We start from the raw sequence: 24715 nt of genomic DNA on the forward strand, positions 1-24715 counted from the left end.
CGGCTCGAGGCCCGGGCCAAATGGCCTCTTGCCCTCACCCCTCCCGCGCATTCAGATATACTGGGGTTACTGAACAGTAATTTGCACACACATCTCCAGTACAGATGCTTTTTTACCCCCTCAGTGACATTATCCTTAACGGCACCAGGTCATGTAAAAAAAAAAAAGGCACAACACCGCTGCTGAGTTGAAACCGGTTTCATAGGAGAATTGCGCTACCAAACGACACGGCTTTCCTCCCATCCGCGGGAAGATAGCTTCCGGAAAGCAAAGCGGGAATGTGTCCCAGCTGGAGCAGGCGGCGCTGGAAAGCGTCCAACCAATGAGATGCGGCCAACCGAAAGAGGAGGTCTCAGGCACGGGCGGTGGGCGGACCTCTGGCTGATGAAATCCGGCTCAGTCTTACAGAAGGAGTAGCCGGGTGGGTTTGTGATTGGTTTCCGCGTTGTGCTTTCCTTTCTCTTGAGCTCGGCCAAAGGGCATGCGGTTCACCTGTCGAGCCTGCTAGTGACTGATCTCTTCTCGCCTGTGAAAGCATATTTTCCTGGTGCAAAATCGGAGTTGAAGTTGAAAGGGTAAGCCAGCGAGGGGATCTTTTTTCAAGGCTGGGCTGTACGGACCCGGGATTTATTAGTTTTCCACCCCTTCTGTTTATGCCCATAATTCCCGCTTTGCCATTCAGGGCTGCAAAACACGTGCAATTCAGGTTCCAACTGTTTTCCCGCTGCCTGGAAAAAAGCCCTCTGCAACGGACTGCTTTCCTGCGGGCCGTCGAGGGGCTCTAGTTTTTATTCACGAACAAAACGGAAGTGACCGTAATTAATCGTTTAAAAGTACGGAGTGCAAACAAAAGAAAACTGCACCTGAAGTTTTGAACATCTGGTTCAATAGGTTTTTAAAAAACGCTACTTTCTAATTATGCCCACTGTCGGTTCTCATTTGTGCAAGATGAAAAAGCAGGAGAATGTAAACTGTTATGTTAGGAGTATGGTTAGCACAACAGGCTAGCTTAAAATTAGCTGCTGGCTAATTTGTGGGTGGTGTCTGAATTCACCCAGTGTAATTGCAAATCCATGCAATTAGTTAGCCAGGAGCGTGGCTGTGTTTGGATGTGCTTTCAAAAGTTCTACAACTCCACGGCTATGTTATCTTTTTTAACATTAAAATCTCTTCCAGATACTGTATTTCATACCTTTGGTGTTTTGCCCTTAGCCAATTTTTTCTTCAAAGCAGAATACAGGTAATCCTCAATTTATGACCACAACTGAGCCCAAAATTTCTGTTGCTAAGTAGGACATTTTAAAGTGAGTTTTGCCCCATTTTATGACCTTTCTTGCCACAGTTGTTAAGTCGTTATTGCAATTGTTAAGTTAGTAACATGGTTGTTAAGTGAATTTCGTTTACTCATTGACTTTGCTTGTCAGAAGGCTGTCTCACATGATTCTGAGATACTGCAACCTTTATAAATATGAATTAGTTGTCAAGCGTCTGGATTTTGATCACCTGACCATGGGACTGTTGCAACAGTCAAAAGTGTGAAAAATGGTCATGCGTCCTTTTTCAGTTGAAAGTTCACTAATGAATGTTGTAAGTTAAGGACTACCTGTGCTTTATAACAGGGGTCGCCAACCTTTTGGACTTCAGGGACCACCAAACTCATAATTTTAAATCCCAGGGATGACTAACCAGTTTTGTGGGCGTGGCCTAATTTGTGGGCGTGGCTTGGTGGTCATGTGACTGGCTGGGCATGGCTTGTATGTAAATATTATATATATTTACATAAATATTGAATTTTTTATAAAAAAGAGCAACTTTTACCCAAGTTAAAAGGCAAAGCAAACAGATTGAGTTGCTCACTGAATCACAGATTCATTCAAAGATCTACCGTGTTTCTCATATAATAAGGCTGGGTCTTAATTCCCCCCCCCCCCTTGAATCTTTGGGTGGGCGGGTGGCGACGGCTTGGATGTTGACCTCGGCGTTGGTGGGGCACTTCATATCGGGGTCAACGCAGGCAGCACCATATCCGGGTGTGCAACAAAAGTACTTCCTAATGGCAAGCCCCTCCCCCCCATTTTGCAAGTTTTAATATAGGCCTTAATTTGGGGGGAGGGGTTTAATTTCATTTCATGCCTATAAAACATGCTGGGACTTCCTATTGGGGGAGGCCGTATTGTTGGAGAAACAGGGTATCTGTCTGCCATTGGCTTGCTCAGTCTGTCACATAAAATTTGCTAGCAAGCAAACTCACAAAATTAACTCACAACACACCATGTATATAAATATTGAATTTTTATTTAAAAAGAGCAACTTTTACCCAAAATCAGGCAAAGCAGGTAGGCAGATTGAGTTGCTCACAGAATCATTCAGTGATCCATATATCTGCCATCAGATACCTGAGTCTATCATATAAAATTTGCTTGCCGTGAGTCTGCACTGAATAATAGAACCTTCAGTACTAAGGGAGGTTCGCCTCTGCTTAAAAGCAGAGCCAAAGATCTAAAAACTAGCTAGAAAGCAAGAAATCCAACCATTTCCTGCTTCCTAGCTAAACTAAATCTCCTGGCACAGCAGAACAGATGATGGTCGGAAAAAGGAAAAATAGCAATTTAGCAGGCAAGTTTGCCAGGTAAGGAGTGAGTGGGCAGGGAGTGTTCCCATGTGGTCGGCGCAGCCTTGTGTTTCTGCACATCCTGAATTAATTGCTTTGGGGAGTGCTCTGAGGGTGACATTTCTCTGTGGTCCACCAAAATTTTCTCATGGACCACCATTGGGCCACAGCCTACCAGTTGGCGACCGCTGCTTTATAAAAGAGAAGTCTGATTTGAGCCACGGTGGCGCAGTGGTTAGAGTTCAGTACTGCAGGCTACTTCTGCTGGCTGCCGGCTACCTGCAATTTGGCAGTTCGATTCTCACTGGCTCAAGGTTGACTCAGTCTTCCTTCCTTCTGAGGTGGGTAAAATGAGAACCCAGATTGTTGGGGGCAATACTCTGATATTGTAAGCCGCTTAGAGAGGGCTGTAATGCACTGTGAAGTGGTATATAAGTCTAAGTGCTATTGCTTTTGCTCTCTGACCTCACATATTCATCCAGGCAATTTTCTTACCAACTGTATGAAGTTGGCAGTGCTTTGTTTCCAGATACTTTCCTCATTTAACATACATACAGCTCTGGCACTTCCTGGTGGTTTTCCATCTAAATTAATTTAGTCTGACCATAGTTGGCTTCCAGCCCTAATGATAGGTCAGTTGGATGTTGCCACATGCCTATTCATCAGTTCATTCATTAATTCATTTAATTTAATTCAGCCAGAACGACTGTTTGATTAAAGCCAATAATACGATTAGAATACTGATTTCCTTCAGTTTCCATGGGCCTTAGCATTATATAGAAAATTGAAAAATCAATTTTTTACAATAAAACATGCAGGAAGATTGACTAATGTTGATTGATGTGAAGATTTTCATAAGACATTCATAAATTAATGTGAAAGTAGACAAGACACGTGAAGATAGATAAATTTTAGGGCAGGGGGATAAGTGGCTAAGTTTTTGAATGGGAAAACCAAGTCCATGTTCAAAGAAGTGATTGAGAAGTTTTGGGCCAGTTACTTTCTTTTAGCCCAAGCTATCTCACAGTCATAGATGTGTTGTTGTGAGGAGAAAGTTTGTATGTTTCCTTGAACATCATATGTAGGATTTATTTATTATTACTGATCCTTAGTTGTGGTCTACTCTAAGTAGGTAGCTGTTACTTCATTGCCATCAGATTCTACTCTTTATTCATAATTAGGAAGGTAAGGCAGTGATGGCGAACTTTTCCATTCTTGTGTGCCAAAAGTGTGGGTGCGCACATGGGGGGCCCATGCCCCCTGTGCATACACGCATGACCCCCCTGCCACGTGCCTCTGCGCATGTGTGTGCAATCCACCATGCACCACACATTTCTGTACATGCGTGTGCATCTCCTGCACATGTCCCACCCCCCGCACATGCGTGGCAGCTACCCAACGATCAGTTGGCAGGTAGGCAGTGCACACACCTACACAGTGGACCTGCTCTGGAGCAATGGCTCGCGTGCCGGTGGAGATGGCTCTGCGTGCCATTTCCGGCTCGCATGCCATAGGTTCACCATCACAGAGGTAAGGAGTTCTCTTATTTTTTTTCTTGTTTTTTAAAATAATCATCATGACATAATAGATTAAAATTGAAATATTGATGAATTAATGGTTGAGGATGTTTTGTTAAGTAGCTTGACTCAATGTCAAGCGAGATCACACTTGTTTGACAGCATTGCCAAACACGCATGTAGGGAAGTTTCAATTGCAATAGGAAAGTTGCTTAATTGTAATTAAGCTGGAATAATGGGAAAAAATATCAAAATATGCTTATGCCATATTCTGCAGAACTTTTTGGAATTAGGTATGCACAGAAATGAAACAACACAAATTTCTTCTGAAGACCAAACTAATAATAAAAACATCAAAATTGGTATTAATTAATATGTAATTAATGCAAACTAGTTGAAGTACCACAAAATATTTCAGGAATCTCTAATCTTGGCAACTTTAAGACTTGTGGACTTCCATAATTCTTCCCTCAGCCATGCTGTCTGAGGAATTCTGGGAGTTGAAGCCCACAATTCTTAAAGTTCTCAAGTTTGTAGATCCCTGAAATATAGCTTAACTATTTAAAATAAAATATTGAAATTTTGTATGTGATGTGTTTTTTAATGACAAGTTAGGTGCCACATTTATTTTCTTATTTTTTTAAAAAATAAATTTATTAAGTTTCAACTTTTTTTTTAAAAAAAAAAACTTTATACATTATTATTAACATCAAGACATCTTTTGCATTTCCTCACATTTTTCAGTATACATATTTACTTATTCCTTTACCATTGCTAGCATTTTTACCATCCGCTAGCATTGCTAGCATTGCTACCATTTGTTTTCATGGAATGGTGTAAAGATATGGATTTCAGAACATTAAAAAAAAATGATCTTCCTTGTTCAATTTTTTTCTCAGTAGCCTTTATTCATCATCATCACTATGTGTGGCATATGGGCCCTTTTTGGAAGTGATGGATGCCTCTCTGCCCAGTGTCTCTCTGCTATGAAAATAGGCCACAGAGGTCCAGATGCTTTCCGGTTTGAAAATGTCAATGGCTTTACCAACTGCTGCTTTGGCTTCCATCGTCTAGCAATTGTTGATCAGCTATATGGAATGCAGCCTTTAAGGGTGAAAAAATTTCCCTATTTGTGGCTGTGTTACAATGGAGAGATCTACAACTTCAAACAGGTACAAATATGATAAGAACTACATTCTAATGGTTTTGTTAGCATTCCCTACTATCTGGTGTCTGAACAGATTGTTATGCATGTTTAACATGTCTGTATGTTAAGATGTTTTTATAAGCTGGGTTGGAAAAACTGAAAATCAGCATATAAATTCCTTATATTGAAAATGGACTAGTTTTAACACCACACCTTTCTCTTGAATCTAGAAACTTGAGAAAATTGCAAAAATATTGGGCCAATGGATTGGGTAATTCATGGCAAAAAAAAAAATGTAAACAAAGCAAATGTTTGACTAAAAGACTAAAACTTGCCATAGAAAATGTGCAATTTAATATTAAGCATTCAAAAGGATCTCATACTCTTATTAGGGTCCTCTAAAATATATTGATTGATTAGCAAGGACAAACATATTTTTCTATTTTGTCAAGTTACAAATAAATTTGTCATTGTTTATTATTCTCTTCCCTCAAGATTACACTTAAATAACCTAATATTTATTATATTTCTCTCCCCTATATAAGTTCCTAGAATGGCATTTAGTTAAAAGAACAAAGACTATAATAAATTTGAGCATAGAAATAGAAGCCTCCATTAGAGAATGAGGATGTCAGATCCTGACAAATAAGATTGAGGATGTCAAATCCTGAAACAAATAAAATCTAATATTCAGTGATTGAAATGTCTGGAAGAACTTTTTAAAGAACACCTTTCCCCCAAAGATCAAAGCATACAAGTAAAATTCTCCTAGTTGGGCATTCCAGTGTAAAATACTTTTGTTCATAATCATAGGCTCAATTAGCCTCTTATGGTCCCCAGCAGGGTCACTTGTCGTGTGCGAGGGGGAGAAATATCAGGGCTTCAGTCATATGGTTATTCCTGCGATATGCTCTTCTCCCACTGCTCTTTTTGTACAACTAAATGAATCGATATATTTAGAGCCTCCTATTGCAGGTTAAGGGAAATAGTAGATTGTCTAAAAGCTGCAGCATTTCTGACGGTCTTCAGTACCCTATCAATAGAGGGGAACTCTTCAAGCTAATAGATAAACTATGAAAAAAGAAATATGTAGGAAACTGAGATCTGATTTCACTAAAGGGAAGCTTGTATTTTTGTATCCCCCCCCCCCCCCCGCTCTTGTGAACATATAGTTTGGTTTAGGCTGTTGTGTTTATTCTTCTGTATTCTAATATGTATCTCTTTAAATATGTTTCTTTTCTCATAGCTACAGAAACAGTTTGGATTTGAATACCAGACCTTAGTAGATGGAGAGGTCATTCTTCATCTTTATAACAAAGGAGGAATAGAAGAAACTGCCTCTATGCTCGATGGTGTATTTGCATTCGTTTTGCTTGACAGTGCAAATAGAAAGGTGTTTCTGGGGAGAGATACATATGGAGTTAGACCATTGTTTAGGGCCCTAACTGATGATGGCTTCTTGGGTGTTTGCTCTGAAGCAAAAGGTAACTCAAATTCTGTACTTTAATAACTATCCTTTAATAACAGTCTTGAATCAGAACTCCTCAAATAGAGCTACCGTATAAGACACTCCAAAGTATAAGAGGCACCTAGCTTTTGGGAAGGAAAAGAAGGGGGAAAAATCTGCCTCTGCCTCCTAGCATCCATCCGGTATTTATCCCACCCGTTCACCACAGCCCATTTGCTGTCATGGCCTATTTGCTGCCGACCATTCACCGCAGCTTGTTTGCCGTCATGGCCTGTACAGCTGATCGGTGCCTCACCAACCCCCCTCCCCCCACTGCAATATTCTGTGTGTAAGACGCACAAACATTTCCACCCACATTTTAGAGGGGGTGTGTGTCTTATACTCAGAAAAATATTATAAATGGTTACCCTGCTTAATACTGAAAGTGTCATGCCTCATCCCACAAAATCTCTTCTTTAGAATCAACCAGAAACTTCCTAATAGTAAGATGTGACACCTTTCTGCAGAAAGTTAAACCCATGAAAGGAATACAAGACATAGGTTTTATAGTAAAATATTGTATAAATTATTGTGTGATCTTGTTTATTATGAGTTTTGTTTTAGTTTCGGGGTATTTGAAAGAAATGTTAGAAATTAGAAGTCCTTGCTGAACTATAATTTCCATACAGCTTACAAACTTTCAAAAAATTAGTCGAAAGAAATGTCATAAACTTGTGTGAAAATAAGCATAGCAAGAATGCATGCATACATTTAATTAAAACAGACATTACTTTTTAAGGCTTCTATGTCAGCCTACAGTAGAGATGCCCCAACTTTAAGTAAATGATTATTAAAGTTAATTCGGAACCAATTTGGTTTAGTGGTTAAGGCACTTGGCCAGAAACCAAGAGATTGTGAGTTCTAGTCTTGTCTTAGATAAGAAAGCCAGCTGGGTGATTTTGGGACAGTCATTCTCTCTCAGTCTATAGGCAACAAACTAGTTGATTAATTCCTAGATCAATAATCATGATAAAAAACAGACTCTGCATTAATTAAGGTTAATACAGTTCTTAAAACAGTGACATCTTTTTTCTTTGATGTTTTTGCTCCCCTTTCTTAGATGTATATGCAAGAGCACCAAGATCTTATGAAGATTGGTAATTTCTTGAATTTTCTTTCCAATCTTCCATGGTTACAATTTTCACTAGATAAATGTGGAAGGAGAGCTGGACAAAGAATTGGAAAATATACACAACTCTCCTCTGGCTTATAACAATCAGACTTTTTGAATTTCCCCTAGTCAGAGGATATGGAAAGGATCACAGTCTGTTACATTCCCAGGCATGATATTCTTCCGATTAAAATCGGAATTCCGATTTTTTTGGGAATCGCCCCCTCCTTTCCCCCCACCCCTTCTTCTCCTCCTTCCCCTCCCCTCGGAGGCCCCGAGTCAGGAGTTGCTGGCGTGGCTCCGCGCGGCTCCAGTCCCGCGTTGCCTCAGGAAGGGAAAGGCAAAAAGGAAGAGCCGCGGTGGTGCTTTGCAACGGCAGCAGCGGCTCCTGGTTTTGCCTTTCCCTTCCCGAGGCAACGCGGGACTGGAGCCGCGTGGAGCTGCGCCGGCGGTAGCAACTCCTGACAGCCCCAGCCGGATGCCTGAGCGGAGCCCGGGCGGTGCGAGCGGAGGCCACTGAGCGGCAGGAAAAGGGAGCTGGGCCAGCCACAGACCAGCCTCCGTGCAACACGCCGCCGCCCGGCCCGGCGAGGAAAGCAGCAGGCGCTCCCCGGGCGCGGCGGGGGTCTCTTGTCCGGCCCCGATTTTTTCCCAGAGCGGAATATCATGCCTGCATTCCTCGACACATGCATAGTGCAGCTATTGTGACTTGAACTAGGCTTATAACAAATAAATGTTCTTTTATTGTTCACAGTTCACTGTTAAATTGGTATTCTGAAATCTACATGTTTGAAAGTTATTTTGACAGGCCGAGTGTAAAATAACTGCTCAATCTATATGCTATCTTATATTTGTAGGTCTGATCGACTTGAAACACAATATGTCCAGTCCTCTCAAAGTGGAGCCTTTTCTTCCTGGACATTATGAAGTCTTGGACTTAAAGCTAAGTGGGAAAGTTGCATCAGTGGAAGTGGTCAAATTTCACAGCCCTAAAGAGGAACCTTTGCATGCTGCCTACAGTACAGTACAAAATTTGCCGTCAGGTAACAGCATTGTTCAGTTTTGAGGCAGGTTCACGTGTCAGGCAGGTTGTATTCCATTCCAGTGAATATGTGTCTGAGGGGTCTTTGCTGCTTTCCCCAGCTTGGTTGTTTTGTTGCAGACATTTCATTACCCTAACTAGGTAATCATATCTACTTTGGGTAATGAAACATCTGTAGAGAAACAATCAAGCTCAGAAAGCACCCCCATTTCAACCCTTAGCTACAATTATTCTCCTTTATTGGAATATGTGTCTTCCTGTCAGAGTATTTCATGCTCTTGGAGCAGGGGAAACTTTTGTCATGTTTGGAAGACATCAATCAGAAGGGATGGATTAAGTCTACTCAGGAGAGGGTATTTCAGTCACTTTCTGCTCCACCCTTCTCCACCCCTGTATTTCTGGGGAGGAGCCAGATATTTCTTCTGATCTAATATTGATTGGTGAGCTCTAGAATTTCGGCCAAGAACCAACTTCATTGGTTATTTCTAACTTTATTGCAAGGAGTGATAATAAGAGCGGCAGTGGCGCAGTGGTTAGAATGCAGTACTGCAGGCTACTTCTGCTGATCACTGGCTGCCAGCAGTTTGGCAGTTCGAATCTCACCAGGATCAAGGTTGACTTAGCCTTCCATCCATCCGAAGTTGGTAAAATGAGGACCCAGATTGTTGTGGGCAATATGCTGACTCTAAACCGCTTGGAGAGGGCTGTAAAGCAGGGGTCCCCAACCGCCGGTCCGCGGACCGGTACCGGGCCGCGGAACAAGCCTTACCGGGCCGCTGGTTGCTGGGCGCCGCCATCTTTTTGGTAAAAAAAGCAATTTTTCGTCAAAAAGATGGCGGCGCCAGCGCCAGTGAGCTTTTCGGGTTGAAAGCCATTTCTGCCGAAAAAGCTCACCAGAGCGCTAGCGCCGCCATTTTTTGATCGAAAAATCACTTCGTGACGTCACCGGAAGTGATTTTTCGTCAAAAAAGATGGCGGCGCCCAGCTGACGCTGGAACCGGGCGCTGGCGCCCAGCTGACGCCGGAACCGGGCCGCGGCGTCGAAAAGGTTGGGGATCCCTGCTGTAAAGCACTGTGAAACGGTATATAAGTCTAAATGGTATTGCTATCTTGAAGTTTTGTAAGCGGTTAATAGAAAATGGATTAGTACTTTGTCCTCCCTTTTGATCTATTTTAATGGAACTTCTATTTTCCTGTTAGGTTTTGATGTTGAAACTGTGAAAAGCAACATTCGACTTTTGTTTGAAAATGCTGTTAGAAAACGTTTGATGTCCCATAGAAGAATTGGTTGTCTCTTATCAGGTAAAATAACAACAACAGATCCTTTAACATAACATATGGAGAGGCAGCTTTGTGTAGTGGTTAAAAGTATTCAGATTAGAAAATGAGAGACTTATGAATTCTAGTCCCATGTCAGACATGAAGCCAGTTGAATGACTTTGCGCCAGATATATATTCCCAGCTATAGGAAGGAATCAGTGGCATATCACTTCTAAAAATGTTGCCAAGGAAAATACATGGACCTGGCAATATTAAGTCAATGCTGACTTGATGGCACAAATTTCTTTAATGTATCTTATGTAGCTGCCCTGTATTTGCAGTATAGGTAGTCCTCAACTTATGACCACAACTGAGCCCAAAATGTATCTTGCTAAGTGAGAAATTTGTTAAGTGAGTTTTGTTAAATAAATCACTGCAGTTGTTAAATTAGTAAAATAGTTTCCTTATTGACTTTGCTTGTCGGAAGGTTTCAAAAGGTCATCACATAATGTCAAGACATTCCAACCATCGTAACTGAGTCAGTTGTCAAGCAGCCGAATGTCAATCACATGACCATGGAAATCTGTAATGGTCAAAATTGTGAAAAATGGTCATAAATCACTGTTTTCAATGCTGTTATAACTTTGAACGGTCAATAAGTGTACTCAGTTGTGAAAAATGGTCGAGGACTACCTCGATTTTCATTCTGTTAGCAACAGTATATTTAGGAAATGTTTAATAGCTACTGCTTTTACATATTTTACAGAGTCAACTGTATAATAATAGATATACATTTTCCATAGCAATAAAGAGCCTATTTTCTATCTTGATATCAATTGATAAATCTCTAGTCGGTGCTTTTTTTAGATAAAGGATGCAAAGGATAAAGGATTCCTTATAAATTTATTTGGTCTGTTTGAAGCCATGAAGGCTTAATTCAGAGCAAAAGAGCTTTTGATATGCTGTAACTAATGGGATTAGATAGAAAACTCTATCTAATTTTATAGTTGTCTTCCAGTTCTTAAACTGCAAAAAATTATTCCAGTCATAAAATAAAGGATGATATAGCAATAGTCATTACAATCCAGATAATTTTCCAAATATTTTCAGAACTCTCTAAAACTTATTGGAAAGTCTATTCCTTTGAAAAAGGATTCCAATGGAAAGGAAGAATATCTAAGTTGTTTAAAACTTCTAAATGATAAGGAAAAAAAGATAACCAATATCAACAACAATTCATATTTTACCAGGTGGCTTGGATTCTAGCTTGGTGGCAGCCATACTTATCAAACTTATGAAAGAACAAAAAATTTCCTATCCCTTGCAAACATTTTCTATTGGGATGGAAGATAGCCCTGATGTGCTGGCTGCGAGAAAGGTACAGTGGTATTACCGGTTTAGCAGGGTTTCTTTTTTTTTTTTTTATGAAAACACTTTTTCTTACACCATCTGGAGAATAATAGGAGGCACAGAAATATTTTCTAGAAATTTAGCTTTCATGTTTGCATTTAAGCAAGGTTCTAGGCTGGTAAGTTAGAATGGATAGATTTGAACAAAATTTCACAGATCAAAGCAGTAAAATTGATTATTGGTAGATTCCAAGCAAGCAAAGAGAATACTTTGTCCTGAACTATATAATGAATTTATAGCATTTTCTGGCACAAGATAAATTGATTGCCTTGTATGTTATTATTGTTAGACTAATTCTCTGTGATCTCTATTGGGAACAATATTCCATTGAACACATGTTGTTGGCTAGCAACTAAAATAGAACATTAGCACATTCATGCCTTACTGTGACTTTCACAAAATGTTGATTGGCTAGCAATGGAAATTAGATGCTGAATAAGATAACTCTTCACCTTAGTCTTCTGTGTAATCCCCATTAGAGCAGTAGCATAATAGATTGAGAAAAATAAAACATATGAATTTGTAAAATATATTTTGCAGAATTCAACTTCTATTGACTGCATACTGGATGAAAATTCACTTTAACAAGTTTAATGTAAATGGTTGCTTTTAATAGGTAGCAGCTCACATTGGAAGTGAGCATCATGAGGTTATGTTTAGTTCTCAAGAAGGGATTCAGTCACTAGAAGAAGTAATACTTTCCTTGGAAACATATGACATCACAACAATACGAGCATCAGTGGGTAAGGCTTACAAATTATGGAAGTTGGTCTGTCGTCCTGCTCAGTCCTGCTTTTAATACAGGCATAAATTAAGTAGAATTTTAATCCTTCAATAGCTTCCATGTAGTAGCTTCCATATATTTTTTTCTGCCTAGCGTTGTATTTACTGATAATAGAGAAAAAAAGATTAAAAGAGGATGGAAAAATATTTTTTCTGAATAACCAACGAATGGTTTTAATGGAAACGTAGTACTATTTATGAAAATTATTAGGTTATCCTGCCTTTATGGTCATAAAATTTTCCATATCAGATCAGATAGATGCTCTTGTGAAAATTTACAATTTACTTGGTAGGCTCTATTTTGGCACATAGAAAGTCTCAAGTTACATGCCAGGCATTTCCAGTTACGATGAAAAGAATTCCTGTTTGAAATTCTAAACAGCTTCTTACATTCTGATAAAATGTAAGTATTGTGAGTATTATGGTCTAGTGTTTCAGGCAGCCTCTTAAGGCCCTTCACATTATTGTTATCTACGTATTGAAATTATAGATTCCCTTTCCTTTTTTATATTCTTACCTAAGTTAATACATCTCTGTATGCTTCCATTGAATGGAATCCAAATTTAAGTCTGGGGGGAAAGTGCCAGTCTTCCAGCTATCTAATAATGCTGAATGTGTGGATGTTGCTAGATGAGATAGGCTTAAGAGCTGTAGTGGTTAGAGTGCAGTATGCAGGGTAACTCTGCCCATAGTCCTTTCATCCTGACTGACTCAAAATTGAGTCAACCTTCCATCATTCAAGGTCAGTAAAATGGGGACCCAGACTACTGGGGGCAATATGCTGACTCTGTCAACCACTTATAGAGGATATAAAGCACTATGAAGTGGTATATAAGTCTAAATGCTATTGCTATTGCTAAATGTTAAATGTAGGTTCTCTGAAAACTGGAGAGAGGTGACACTATTCTATTAGAATTTCTTGTACATTATTTTCTTCATCAGGGTACTTTGATCGTATCATTGGTGGAGGTAGAGGGAGGAAGAATACCATAAAAAGGACTTGATGAGAAAGTTTATCTTTACCAGCCCAATTACATGTGCCTAAGTTTGCATGCATTACATCTATACACTACCAAAACTCTCATTGTGTTTATCTGTTTGTCTGTTTGTATCCTCAAGCTAGCTCAAATGGTGCATTATACTGCAAAGATTGTTGAATCAAGGTATCTAAACTTCTGTTAAGTTTAAAGAATAGATTTCTATATAACCTTTGTTGAATGGCTATGAAAAGAAATATGTCATGCAAGTTACTGTGAAAAGTACAACTGCATATAGGTCTTGTGTGAGATTAATAAACATTTTTGAGGGAAAATTGTTTCTCATTCTAGCCATGTATCTGGTCTCCAAATACATCCGAAAGAAAACAGATAGTGTGGTCATTTTCTCAGGAGAAGGATCAGATGAGTTGACTCAAGGATATATCTATTTTCATAAGGTAATGTAATCTTTCTTGCCAATCACCATAATAAGAGAATGCTTTTTAAAGTAATTTTACAGGTGCTAATATTTATAAACATAGCTGAATTTCATTTGCAAGCAGGAAGAAGTGAGCAACAAACTACTTTTTCCCACCCAAAGTTGAGAACTGAAAAGTACATGAAAGCCACCATTATCCGTTTTAAGATTTAGTTACAGATGCAGAAGTGGTTATACATTGATTTGACACGGGGTGAAATTCAACCACCTTGGCCTGGCTCGAAAGAGATGGTAGGGATGATTTGAATTGTTAAAAAATCGCCCTTGGTTGCTATTACTATTATACCAAGCCACACCCACAGAGCTGGTAGGGAAAAATTTTTAATTTCACCCCTGGTTTGGACCCTTCCCAATGCAGCAGCAGTGGATTACAAGTCATGTGCTACCAGTTGTAGGGGAGGGAGGGATCCCAGGTTATTGGAAAGCTCACATTTTCCTTCATGTCCCTCTGTTACTAGACATAACTATATAATTTGGGATCAAGAAGAGGGAGTCTTTTATAACAAATAAAATACTTATTCTATTCCAATTCAGCTCTATCATTAATGTTAATTATAATCTTTAATATCTTTAACATTTCTTTTCAATGGGATATCATACTTCCTTAGGAACACTTATAATATTTCCATAATTTTTTCATATTTTTTCATATTCCTCTTCACTTAAATTTTTATAACACATTAGTAATAATTAAAGTGTTCCCCTTCTTTCCTAATTTCATTCTCTCATTCTTATTTCATTTATTTATTAACAAACATTCCATTACATTGAGTACCGTATATACTCGAGTATATACAGTGAGTACCGTATATACTCGAGTATAAGCCGAGTTTTTCAGCACATTTTTTGTGCTGAAAAAAAACCCCTCGGCTTATACTCAAGTGAGATTCCCCTCTGAAAAAAAAATGGTGTGGAGCTCCGGAGCTGGGCAGCCGCTTCCCTGCTTCCATGTTTCCTTTGCAACTTGTAAGCATGGGGGTAATCGGAAGCAGAAAAGTTCTTGCATGAGGATATATTGTTTTTTCTTTTTTTAACTGTTTTAGGAGGGGGGGAAGACCCACCATCATGTGAGAATGCTCAGACACGAAATCTATCCGCCCAAAAATAAGTGTGTGTGTGTGTGGGGGGGATTTTAACAGAGGGAAGACGTAAGGAGAAGGCAAAAGCGACGGAAGATCCTTCAGGGGAAACTGAGGGGGAGACTCACCCTTGGTCCAGATGAGCCTCCTTCCCCGCCCCTAAGGAAGCAGAGGCAGCCAGCAAGGGCAGGCAAGCCCCACTTCGCGGACTCCGTCCGTCCTCGCTCCCACCCACCCACCCATCCAAAGCCACAAAGTCTCCCAATCGCGCAGCCCAGAATCGCCCTCCCCCTCAGGGGCAGCAACGACGCCCGGTGTTTCCCGAGACAAGAAGCTCCGCCGTGCAATGAAAGCGCCTGGCTCTAGGCTCACGGGCTCAGAAAACAACGCGAGCCGAGGTGGCTTTGGCTCCGCTTGGCTTCGTTTCCTCAGCCCCAGCTGCTTTCAGTCCGCTCGGGAGGAGGGGAGGAGGTGGTGGTGGTGGGTCGCGTTTTCTGAGCTCTAGGCTCGCAGGCTCAGAAAACAATGCGAGCCGAGGTGGCTGCTCCGCTTGGCTTTGTTTCCTCAGCCCCAGCTGCTTTCAGTCCGCTCGGGAGGAGGGGAGGAGGTGGTGGCTGCGGGTCGCGTTGTTTTCTGAGCTCTGGGCTCGCGGGCTCAGAAAACAACGCGAGCCGCCACCACCACCACCTCCTCCTCCCGAGCGGACTGAAAGCAGCTGGGGATGAGGAACAAGCTAAGCAGAGCTGAAGCCACCTCGGCTCGCGTTGTTTCTGAGCCCGCGAGCCCTAGAGCCAGGGCGCTTTCATTGCACGGCGGAGCTTCTTGTCTCGGGAAACACCGGGCGTCGTTGCTGCCCCTGAGGGAGGGCGATTCTGGGCTGCGCGATTGGGGGACTTCGTGGCTTTGGTGGTGGGAGCGAACGCTGACTTTAAGCGCTGCCGGACCCGAGTGTTTCACAAATATCAGTGGGACCTCTGTCCACCACCACCCCTCCCTCTTTTGCCTCCTTCCTTCTGATCAATCAGGTTTTCGCAGTATTTGCTCACAGCTGCGTTTTCTCTTCTGCCGTGCTAGGCGTTGAACACGGGATTTCTGATTCCCCTTACACGCGCGTGGATATGCCGCGGGCGTTTTCTTCCAAACGCCCACACGGGCAGAGAACACTGACTTTCATGATAGTGAGATCGTTTCCCAAATTAATTGATTCATTAACCCAAAAGAAAGGATGATGATGACAGTGGGAGGCAGGAGTCACTCTCTCCCTTGCAAGCCCCCAGTGCCCGGGGCTGGCGAAAAAGCAAGAGAGCCGTTCTATGATCTCTCTCTCTCTCTCCGTAATACAGTCAAGCCCTTTCCAGCGCGCGCGATCCACCCCGCCACTTTGCACCTTGCAAATGCAAAAACCTCGGGATTTTGCATTTGCAAGGTGCAAGCAGCGGCGACGATCGCACGCGCTGGAAAGGGCTTGACTGTATACGAGAGAGAAAGAGAGAGAGAGAGAGAGAGAGATCATAAGAACGGCTCTTGCTTTTTCTTGCAAGGGAGAGAGTGACTCCTGCCTCCCACTGTCATCATCATCATCTTCTTTGGGTTAGTGAATCAATTAAACCTTTCATGATAGTGAGATCGCTTTCCCAAATTTCCCTTAAATCAGGGAAGAAATCAGAAACAAACCTTTGGACTGAGAATAAGCCTGTTCCTATGATGCCATTTTTGTTCACTTGCAGTGTGAAAAGTGTGAAAAAACACACTTCTTCTTCATCTTGTTCCCTATTTACTGGTCTCTTTCAAAGAGGAAATTGTGAACATCAAACTTATTCTCAACTGTCCTAGTGAAAGTTTTTATTGGTATCTATTTTTATTTTTGAAATTTACCAGTAGCTGCTGCATTTCCCACCCTAGGCTTATACTCGAGTCAATAAGTTTTCCCAGTTTTTGTGGTAAAATTAGGTGCCTCGGCTTATATTCGAGTCGACTTATACTCGAGTATATACGGTATTTTATCTATCATTTTAATCACACTTGTTTCATATTTTCAAAGTACATTTCTGTTTCTAATATAACAATACTATCTTATGCACCCTTGTAGAATCCCCTTTTCAATTAAGTTTTCACCCATTATCTCTATGTCTTCTAAATAGGCTTATACCTTTAATCCTTGTACATTTTCCTTGTTTCTCTATATCCTGTTTCTGTCCTTTATAATTTATTTTCCTTTCCTTCTTCCCCCTCTTCTTCTCCCTCCCCTTTTTGACCCATTGTCTCTCTAATTCTGATTCTCTCTTCTGTAATCCTCTCTTCTGTTTCTTCCTAATGTTGTAATTACTTTTCAAACTATTCTTTTTTGGGGGTTGTTTTTTCAGATCTTAAATTTTTCGCTCTTTCCCCCCTTTCCTTTCTTTTCCCCACATAGAATTACTTGATCATTGAAGATGGCTTCTTCTTTGTCCCACCCTTCTTATTCTACTGGCATTTCTTGCTGTTTCTCATAGTTCAGGATCTCCATTTCTAAAAATTGAAATGCGAAGCCAAAAAAACCTCTTTCTTCTTGTGCATCTTCTTTCTGTTTTTTAAGTTCCATTTTCAATTCTTCCAAGAGTGATACCATTTTAAAAACTTTTAAACAACCACCCGATTAATTTTAGTCCTTTAGATCCAATAACCAATGTAATCCAAAGCTGTTTCTTCTTCTTTTTCCCCACTTTCTCTTCCTGGGGTTCTATTTTGTTACAAAGTTTCCGTTAGAATGTATCTTTTAGGAATCTTGTTAAAGTTTCACTTCCAGGTGGTCTCCTCTCTTTTTCCAGATCCCACCCTTTTGTTTTTTCCTTTTCTCTCCTCTCCTTTTAAAATTTTTTGAGAATCCAGAAATCTTTATTACTCCTTTGACATTTTATTTTCAGCTTAAATGTCTGTTAATGTCAAAGTGGATTTTAGCCAGTTTCTTGCTTAAATCTCTTAGTTGTCAATATGGGGAAGGAAAGGAAAAAACCCCACCAAATCCTTTCCCTTCCCTCTCTCATTTGCTGCTTCAAAGTCTTCTTTGGGAACAATGCTTCTTTATAATTCAAATTCCAGGGTACCTTATATTGTTGCTTTTTCAGTTTGACCCGGTCAGCCAAAAATCTTTCTCTTCTTATCTTCCTCCTGCACATTCTTTTTCGGTCAAGTTCTTCTTTGAGGTGGCCATTTCTGACAACTGCTGCAACCGCCTTTGGGAAAGGGAGTAATGGCCAGCTGGGGAGGAGAGATGCGGTTCTCCTCGACCCTGCTGGCAGTCTCCCCCTTCTTCACCACCTCTACAAGGTGGCTTAGCCCTGAAACCAGCCGGCTTGGAGCGCTCCAGTGGCGAGCACAGATCAAAACCACGCACGATCGTGGATTTCGGTCTGTCACTGAAGAGAGGCTCAAACTGGACGTCCAAGAAGAGGGAGTATTGATGGTTCTCTGCATCAAATCAGGCATGATCATCTGAGATAAACTAATAGTTGCTGCTGAGGTACAAGGCAGGAATAAGCATATCAATGAAATACATATTTACCCTATATACCTTATGTTATTGATTTTAAAATTATTGTCATCTTTATTTTAATGAATATAAATTAATATACGTTGAAATGTCAGGGTGCTGAATTTCCATGATCCTCCATGAAACATTCTTGAGACAGTTTTTACAAATGTAATAGTGCCCCTAGTTTCTGTACACTTCAAATGGTAGGAGAAAAAGAGGCATTTTAAATAAGATATGTGTCTATATTGAATGTATTTCTATGTTAATTCACTTCTGCTTGTATAGAGTGAGATACTCTGTATAATTACTGTTTTAGAATATTTACCATCCGCCTTTCTGGATTTCTGAAGGTATAAGGAAGGTTAACACACAAAAGTGCTTATGGTGTAAGAGCAGAAGTACTTTCTGCTAATGCAAAAGTCCATAATTTTTCTGGGTCCAAGCATTAACTTCTGTATTGAAAGTTTGTGGAATGGCAACCCAATTGCTCCTGAACCAAAAGAAACATTTTCAGTGCTTTTTTATGAACTGCACACAGTTATGCATAGCAGCAGCCAAACTGCCTTTGCATGAAAATAATTTCCATACTCCCTTGTAGGCACCAACAGCTGAAGAAGCTGCTGAGGAAAGTGAGAGGCTTCTCAGAGAGCTCTACCTGTTTGATGTTCTCCGTGCTGACAGAACAACTGCTGCCTATGGGTAATGCTCAGCTGTAGATCCTTTAATTCCTTTCAAGTCTCTCTCTATAGATCTCATATTTTGCTTCTACATTTGCACCAAAATCCTTCTAGAAACTTTTTATAATGAAGGAGGTTTTTGATGAAGAACATGTTTTGCCCGTAGAGTTTTGTCTCCATTTTTCAAGCTTATTATTGGGAATGTCTTTCATATTTTGTGTGAAGTACAATTTTGCTATATAGTTTTACTTCATCAAATTTTTATCCTTCTTTCTACTTCACATTTATATTTTTAAATAAGAGGATAGACATGATTGAGAGAATCTATGGCATGAAATCTTTGGGCTTCAAGCATTTGCAACCATATTCAAGGTTTAGAGTCTCCAGGTCACTGTTTTGCTAATGCTCTTTTTGTGGCAGAAAGTTATGCCCTTACTTGGCTGTTTGCTTCGTTCTATCCAAGGGAAGATCTAAAGTTGATTCTAACATCCTCTTTTGTATCAAAAGCAGTTGTATCCTCAGTTAGGAAGCAGTGTGATTGTTCTCCAGTTTTGTTGTAGAACAGTTTTGTATCCAACAGTCCATGTATCCATTCCAAATTTATGACTAATGAACTTATGATAGCATCACATATCCTTCTAACAGTATAGTAGCTATGTCAGGCTTGGTCTCCAGCTTTGACTGTTCGTGTCATGAGAGACTCAATTCATTTATTTAGAATAAATAGTTTAATTTGGGGCTTCTCCCAAAGTGAGATTTTGAGTACCAAATCCGATGAGTTTCAAAGCAGTTGAGTATATATATTCCATCTTCATACACAGTGATACCCACTCAACTGCTTTGAAACTCCTTGAATTTGGTACTCAACGCATTTTGATGTGACATTTTGTTCTGGTACTCATTGTTTGGTAGTCAATGCACAAGGTGTAGAGCTTGTTGGTGTCGGCTGCTTTATGACTTACTACATTATTCAAAAAAAAATATTTGGTATGCATCACTTTTGGTAGTCATCAATCTTCTGGAGTAAATTAATGATGAGCACTGAGGTACCATTGTATTTGCTTTGGTAAGGGTTCCGAGACTATTGCATAGTCCAAAGAGAATTAAGTGAGAAAGGCAACACTATATAAGTGCATATCCAGTTGAGGCGTGCTGTCCTTAGCTATAAATCCCACTGAGAATACAGCACAATGCTATGTTTATATATTTGAAAGAACAGATGACCACTAGAATAAATTCAGTTACAAGTAATTTCTAATGATGTGACAAGGAAAAAAAATGTTAGCACTAGTTAAAATAATAATCAAAAAGAGTTACATATGTTCAGTTCAAATTATTTCTTTAATTCAGAATAAATAAATAATTCTCAAGGTTGAACTATTTGGAAGTATTATTCAAAAAACAAGTTACTGTTTTGGTGAAGAGACCTGAAAAGCCTTCCTGATTGGAAATTAGATGTATTTCTGCCTGTGTAGCCATGCTAGTTGAAGATGTGGAGAGGCATGTATATTGAGAGGGTACTGATTTGGGAAAAAACTAATGGACAATTTATATAATCAAGGTTATATACTTGAACAATGGCCTTTTCTCATATTTATTTTGTTTATTATTTACATCGTTATGCCACCAGATTCCCAGTAACTCTGGGCAGCTTACAAATAAAAACCACAAAAGCAGTAAAAGAATAAAAACAAAATTGGCAAATACTGGATAAAAAGAAGTACACTGCACTGCTCAGAAAGGGGCTTCGGTCATTTTTGCCAAAGATCTGGAGCAGGTCTTCAATGCCCTCTGCAAGACCAGGAGGATGGAGGCCATCTAGCTCTCCAGGGAACTTTATTCTAGAAGACAAGTCCTTGCTCTCTAAAATGAAGTTTCCCCTGGAGACCCAGTAGGCCTCCACCCTACTGGTCTTTCAGAGGACATTGCCACAGAGAAGGAACACTTCTGGTGCCCCAGTAGTTGGCATTGTTAAATCAAAGGAACCTGGAATGTGTCATTTATCTTACTAAGCTATAATGCTTACGTGTTATTCTTGGCGAAGCATGGCTTGTTTCCTAATTAAAGCTTAATGTTGCAAGGCAAAGTAGACAGTGGGTGGTTTTAAATAAATCATGATTTAATCATGGGTTACTTTCTGTTAGTGTATAAGTTGCACAGAATACCTTTTTCAAATCTATATGCTTATTTTGTACACCAATAATATTTGTTTCTGTTTTCAGTCTTGAATTAAGAGTTCCATTTTTGGATCACCAGTTTACTGCTTACTACCTTTCTTTGCCAGCAGAACTCAGAATTCCAAAGGTAAGCTAGCCTTTGCTACTAGACAAAAGAGGAAATTACAGTGTTATCTAATGAAGCCACAGTCTACATTTAAGATCCACTGATTACTCTCTGAAGCTTTGTATATGCTTGTGATTTTCAGCCTTAAGTTTTGATCATTAGTTGTCTTGCTATAGATGCAATTTCTTTAAACTGATCTCAATTGAACTGACAGATTTAGCATTCAAACCTAAATTCTACAACAAGAAACCATGCCAAAGACCTTGGTTACTCTTTAAAATGTGCTGAATACGGGATTGTCATGCTGATTTTTTTCTGAAATATTTTTTAGAATTTCTGACATTTATGCCTAAGGAATGTATTTATATGTGTTCTTGATTATGTTATATCTGCACAGAATGGAATTGAAAAGCACCTCTTAAGGGAAGCCTTTGAAGATTCTAACTTATTGCCTAAAGAAATACTTTGGAGGCCCAAGGAAGCTTTCAGTGATGGCTTAGCTTCTATCAAAAAATCTTGGTTCTCTATGCTACAAGACTATATTGACCTTCAGGTAATAGGTTGAATTTTTAAAGCCAGTCTGACTAAAATGCTATTTAATTCCTATAATAGAGCTAGTGTGAGTATATTGAAAGCAGATCATGAAAAACTTAGGGCAAAAATGGGCCATCTGTGAAACACATGAAGCCCATTAGCTTTGCATATGCAACCTTCCAGAGTGAATGAGGATGACTTTTAATTTCTTTGTTTTGGGGGAAGGAGTTGGGTAGCTTGACGGCTGAAATTGGTTATCACGCTTCTATTTAAATACTCTGATTTTTCTTGCTTTTGGGTTGAAGGTTATAATATACAGTGGTTCAGAATCTGGATCTCAAAACTTGAGTTGCATCAACATTACCTGCATTTTCACTTTGAATTGTGCTTTTCAGAATACAGAATTGAAACATAAAAAAGAATTAAATCTTGATTTTTTTAAAAAAATGTTAGCTTTGACAGCAAAAATTGAGTTGTTTCTGTAAATTCTCAAAACGTGTGTGTACACATAACCAAGCTTCCAAATTTATTATTTAAAAAAAAATAGATGTAATATTTGCATTAAGGAAGCTCAGATTCAAATATCTATTTGACTATGATTTTCATTGAGTGACTGCAGGCATTGTCTTTCATTCGTCTCCCAAACGTTATAATTCTAAAGATAAAATGGGACTCTTCTCCAAATATGTCAATTTGAGCTTCCTGAGGACAGGTGTAATTTAATTATTTTAATAGATCTTTTGTTAGCCATTCAAATTAGGCAGGGTTAAGAAATAGGTGTGACAAGTCCAGGTTTGTTCTTTATAAGGTAGTATAACAGATTATTTACCAAACTAAAACAAGGCAGGTTTGTTTGGTTTTTTAATTCACACTTTTCTGGGACTGAATACTCTTTTCTGAAAGTTCTTCCTTAAATTGAGTCATTTCTTCCTCATTCCCAAGGCCAGATCCACATTTTTTTCTACACGTTTTCATTTCTGTTTCCATTTTTACTGAGATGTATTTTGTGTTGTATTTTAGGAATGTGTATTTTGGTGTGTTTATTTTAAAGTAATTCTGGTTTTTCTGCTAGAGATCTTGTAACATAGATGGCCTAATATTATTATAATAATAGTAATGATAATAATATCTGAGAAAAATTGGTCCACCATCATTTCTTCAACCTTCTCATTCTCTTCTCAAATGAATTTCTCAATGGATCTTAGGCAAAGGTATCTGCAGGGAAAATAAAAAACTGCAGAATGGTAATGTATCATGACGCACATCAACACCACTGTGGATACCTTTGTCCTTATGAATTATATACGTTGTTTCTAAGTTGTTTAGTCCAATAATTCTGCAGTGTGATTTTAAAAAGAAAAAGAAAATGGAACAGAGAAACATAAGTTTTTGTTCATAACTTTTAAAATAAGGAATAATTCCCGATGAAGTCCTCATGTTGCTCTTTTGAATCGGCCTATAGGTGGATGATCTTTTGTTGGAGAAAGCTGAAGAGAAATTTCCATTCAATCCTCCCAAAACAAAGGAAGGATATTTCTATCGTCAGATCTTTGAGAAGCACTACCCAGGACATTCTACTTGGCTCCCGTACTATTGGATGCCGAGGTGGATTAAGGCTACTGATCCATCTGCTCGCACATTGAAGCATTACAAATCAGCTATAACTGAATAGCTTTAATATATATATATATATATATATGGAGGAATAATTTCTCCAAAGAGCTTGTTAAAATAGATGAATCTTGTTGACCTAAAGGAACTTAAAAAGCAATGTATTGGGTTTTTTTCTTCAAAAAAATTAGTTTATTAGTTTATTTAGATAAAATAGAATGTTGTTGATGATTCCAGCCATGCTGATAAAAAGAATGCCTCTTAGCCTTAAACGGCACTATGCAACAACTGATATACTCTAAAAACAAGCTTCAATGATAAAATGAAAGCTTGGAATGTAAGTCTTTATTCAGGTAGTTTAATTCACACTGATGTCAAATGATACATGAGCAACTTGAGCATACAGAGAATTAATAGTGGTTTAAGTGCACTTTTTCTGCAATTAATGTATGTTTGTAGTCTTATAAATAAAATAAAAGCTAATCTGAGTTCAAGTGGTAAATACTAGTTATTTTACTGTGGGAAAGGATAATTAACTTTAGTTTTTGTAAGTTTAAGATTCCCAGCAATTTCCAGCTGTGTATATCTGGGAAGTCTTGTTTGACGTATCTGGCCCACGAGTTTGACACCCTTGCCTTAGAGTGATTGTCATCATTCTATGATCAGACCTTGACCATATACAATTCATAGCTTTCTAACCACATTACAAATCACGATGCAGTCCATCACTGTTTAAAACTCTGCAAAAGAGTTTTCATATATTTTTCCTACAGAATCCCAATATAACATTATGCACTCAGCAGAATCCCCTTTACACAACTAATGCAATTCTACAGTTGCAATTGAGCATTAAATCTTTTTTTTCAGTAAAGCTTGCAGAATTATTTTTTCTAAATGAGAGGGCTGTTGGAAGCAAATTAATTTAGAAAATATATTTTCTAATTCTAACTCTGCAGGAGATTATTTAATATGTTAAAATAGACTTCATATATAACATCATGTGTAATAAAAATGTTCATGTTCTAAAAAGTTAAACAATACTTGAATAAATGCCTGGATTTGTTGATATAAAACTTTTGTCAAGTTTTTTTTCCTGTTTAAAATCTATTCTGAAACCACAAGATGGCGCCATAGAACTTCCGATGTATTTTAAGAG

At 39.1% G+C, this 24715-nt stretch overlaps 1 protein-coding gene across 2 annotated transcripts; it reads left to right on the forward strand.

Annotated features, from left to right (window-relative positions):
* The first annotated feature begins 398 nt into the window (after positions 1 to 398).
* Positions 399 to 24053, forward strand: ASNS (asparagine synthetase (glutamine-hydrolyzing)). 2 transcript variants are annotated; one of them, XM_026675653.2, is made up of 12 exons: positions 399 to 575; positions 5028 to 5300; positions 6522 to 6759; positions 8751 to 8936; positions 10136 to 10237; positions 11446 to 11573; positions 12222 to 12348; positions 13717 to 13823; positions 19053 to 19153; positions 21354 to 21435; positions 21812 to 21967; positions 23411 to 24053. In XM_026675653.2, exons 2-12 carry the CDS (start codon positions 5052 to 5054, stop codon positions 23618 to 23620), a joined length of 1686 nt encoding a protein of 561 aa, XP_026531438.1. In that variant the 5' UTR covers positions 399 to 575; positions 5028 to 5051; the 3' UTR covers positions 23621 to 24053. The 2 variants fall into 2 exon arrangements, with proteins under 2 accessions (XP_026531438.1, XP_026531439.1); XM_026675654.2 differs by having other exon boundaries at positions 5031 to 5300.
* The last annotated feature ends 662 nt before the right edge of the window (positions 24054 to 24715 follow it).

The sequence above is a fragment of the Notechis scutatus genome, chromosome Z (assembly GCF_049901735.1).
Source record: "Notechis scutatus isolate UNSWTSFEM ecotype Mainland chromosome Z, rNotScu1.2, whole genome shotgun sequence".
Lineage (NCBI taxonomy): Eukaryota > Metazoa > Chordata > Lepidosauria > Squamata > Elapidae > Notechis > Notechis scutatus.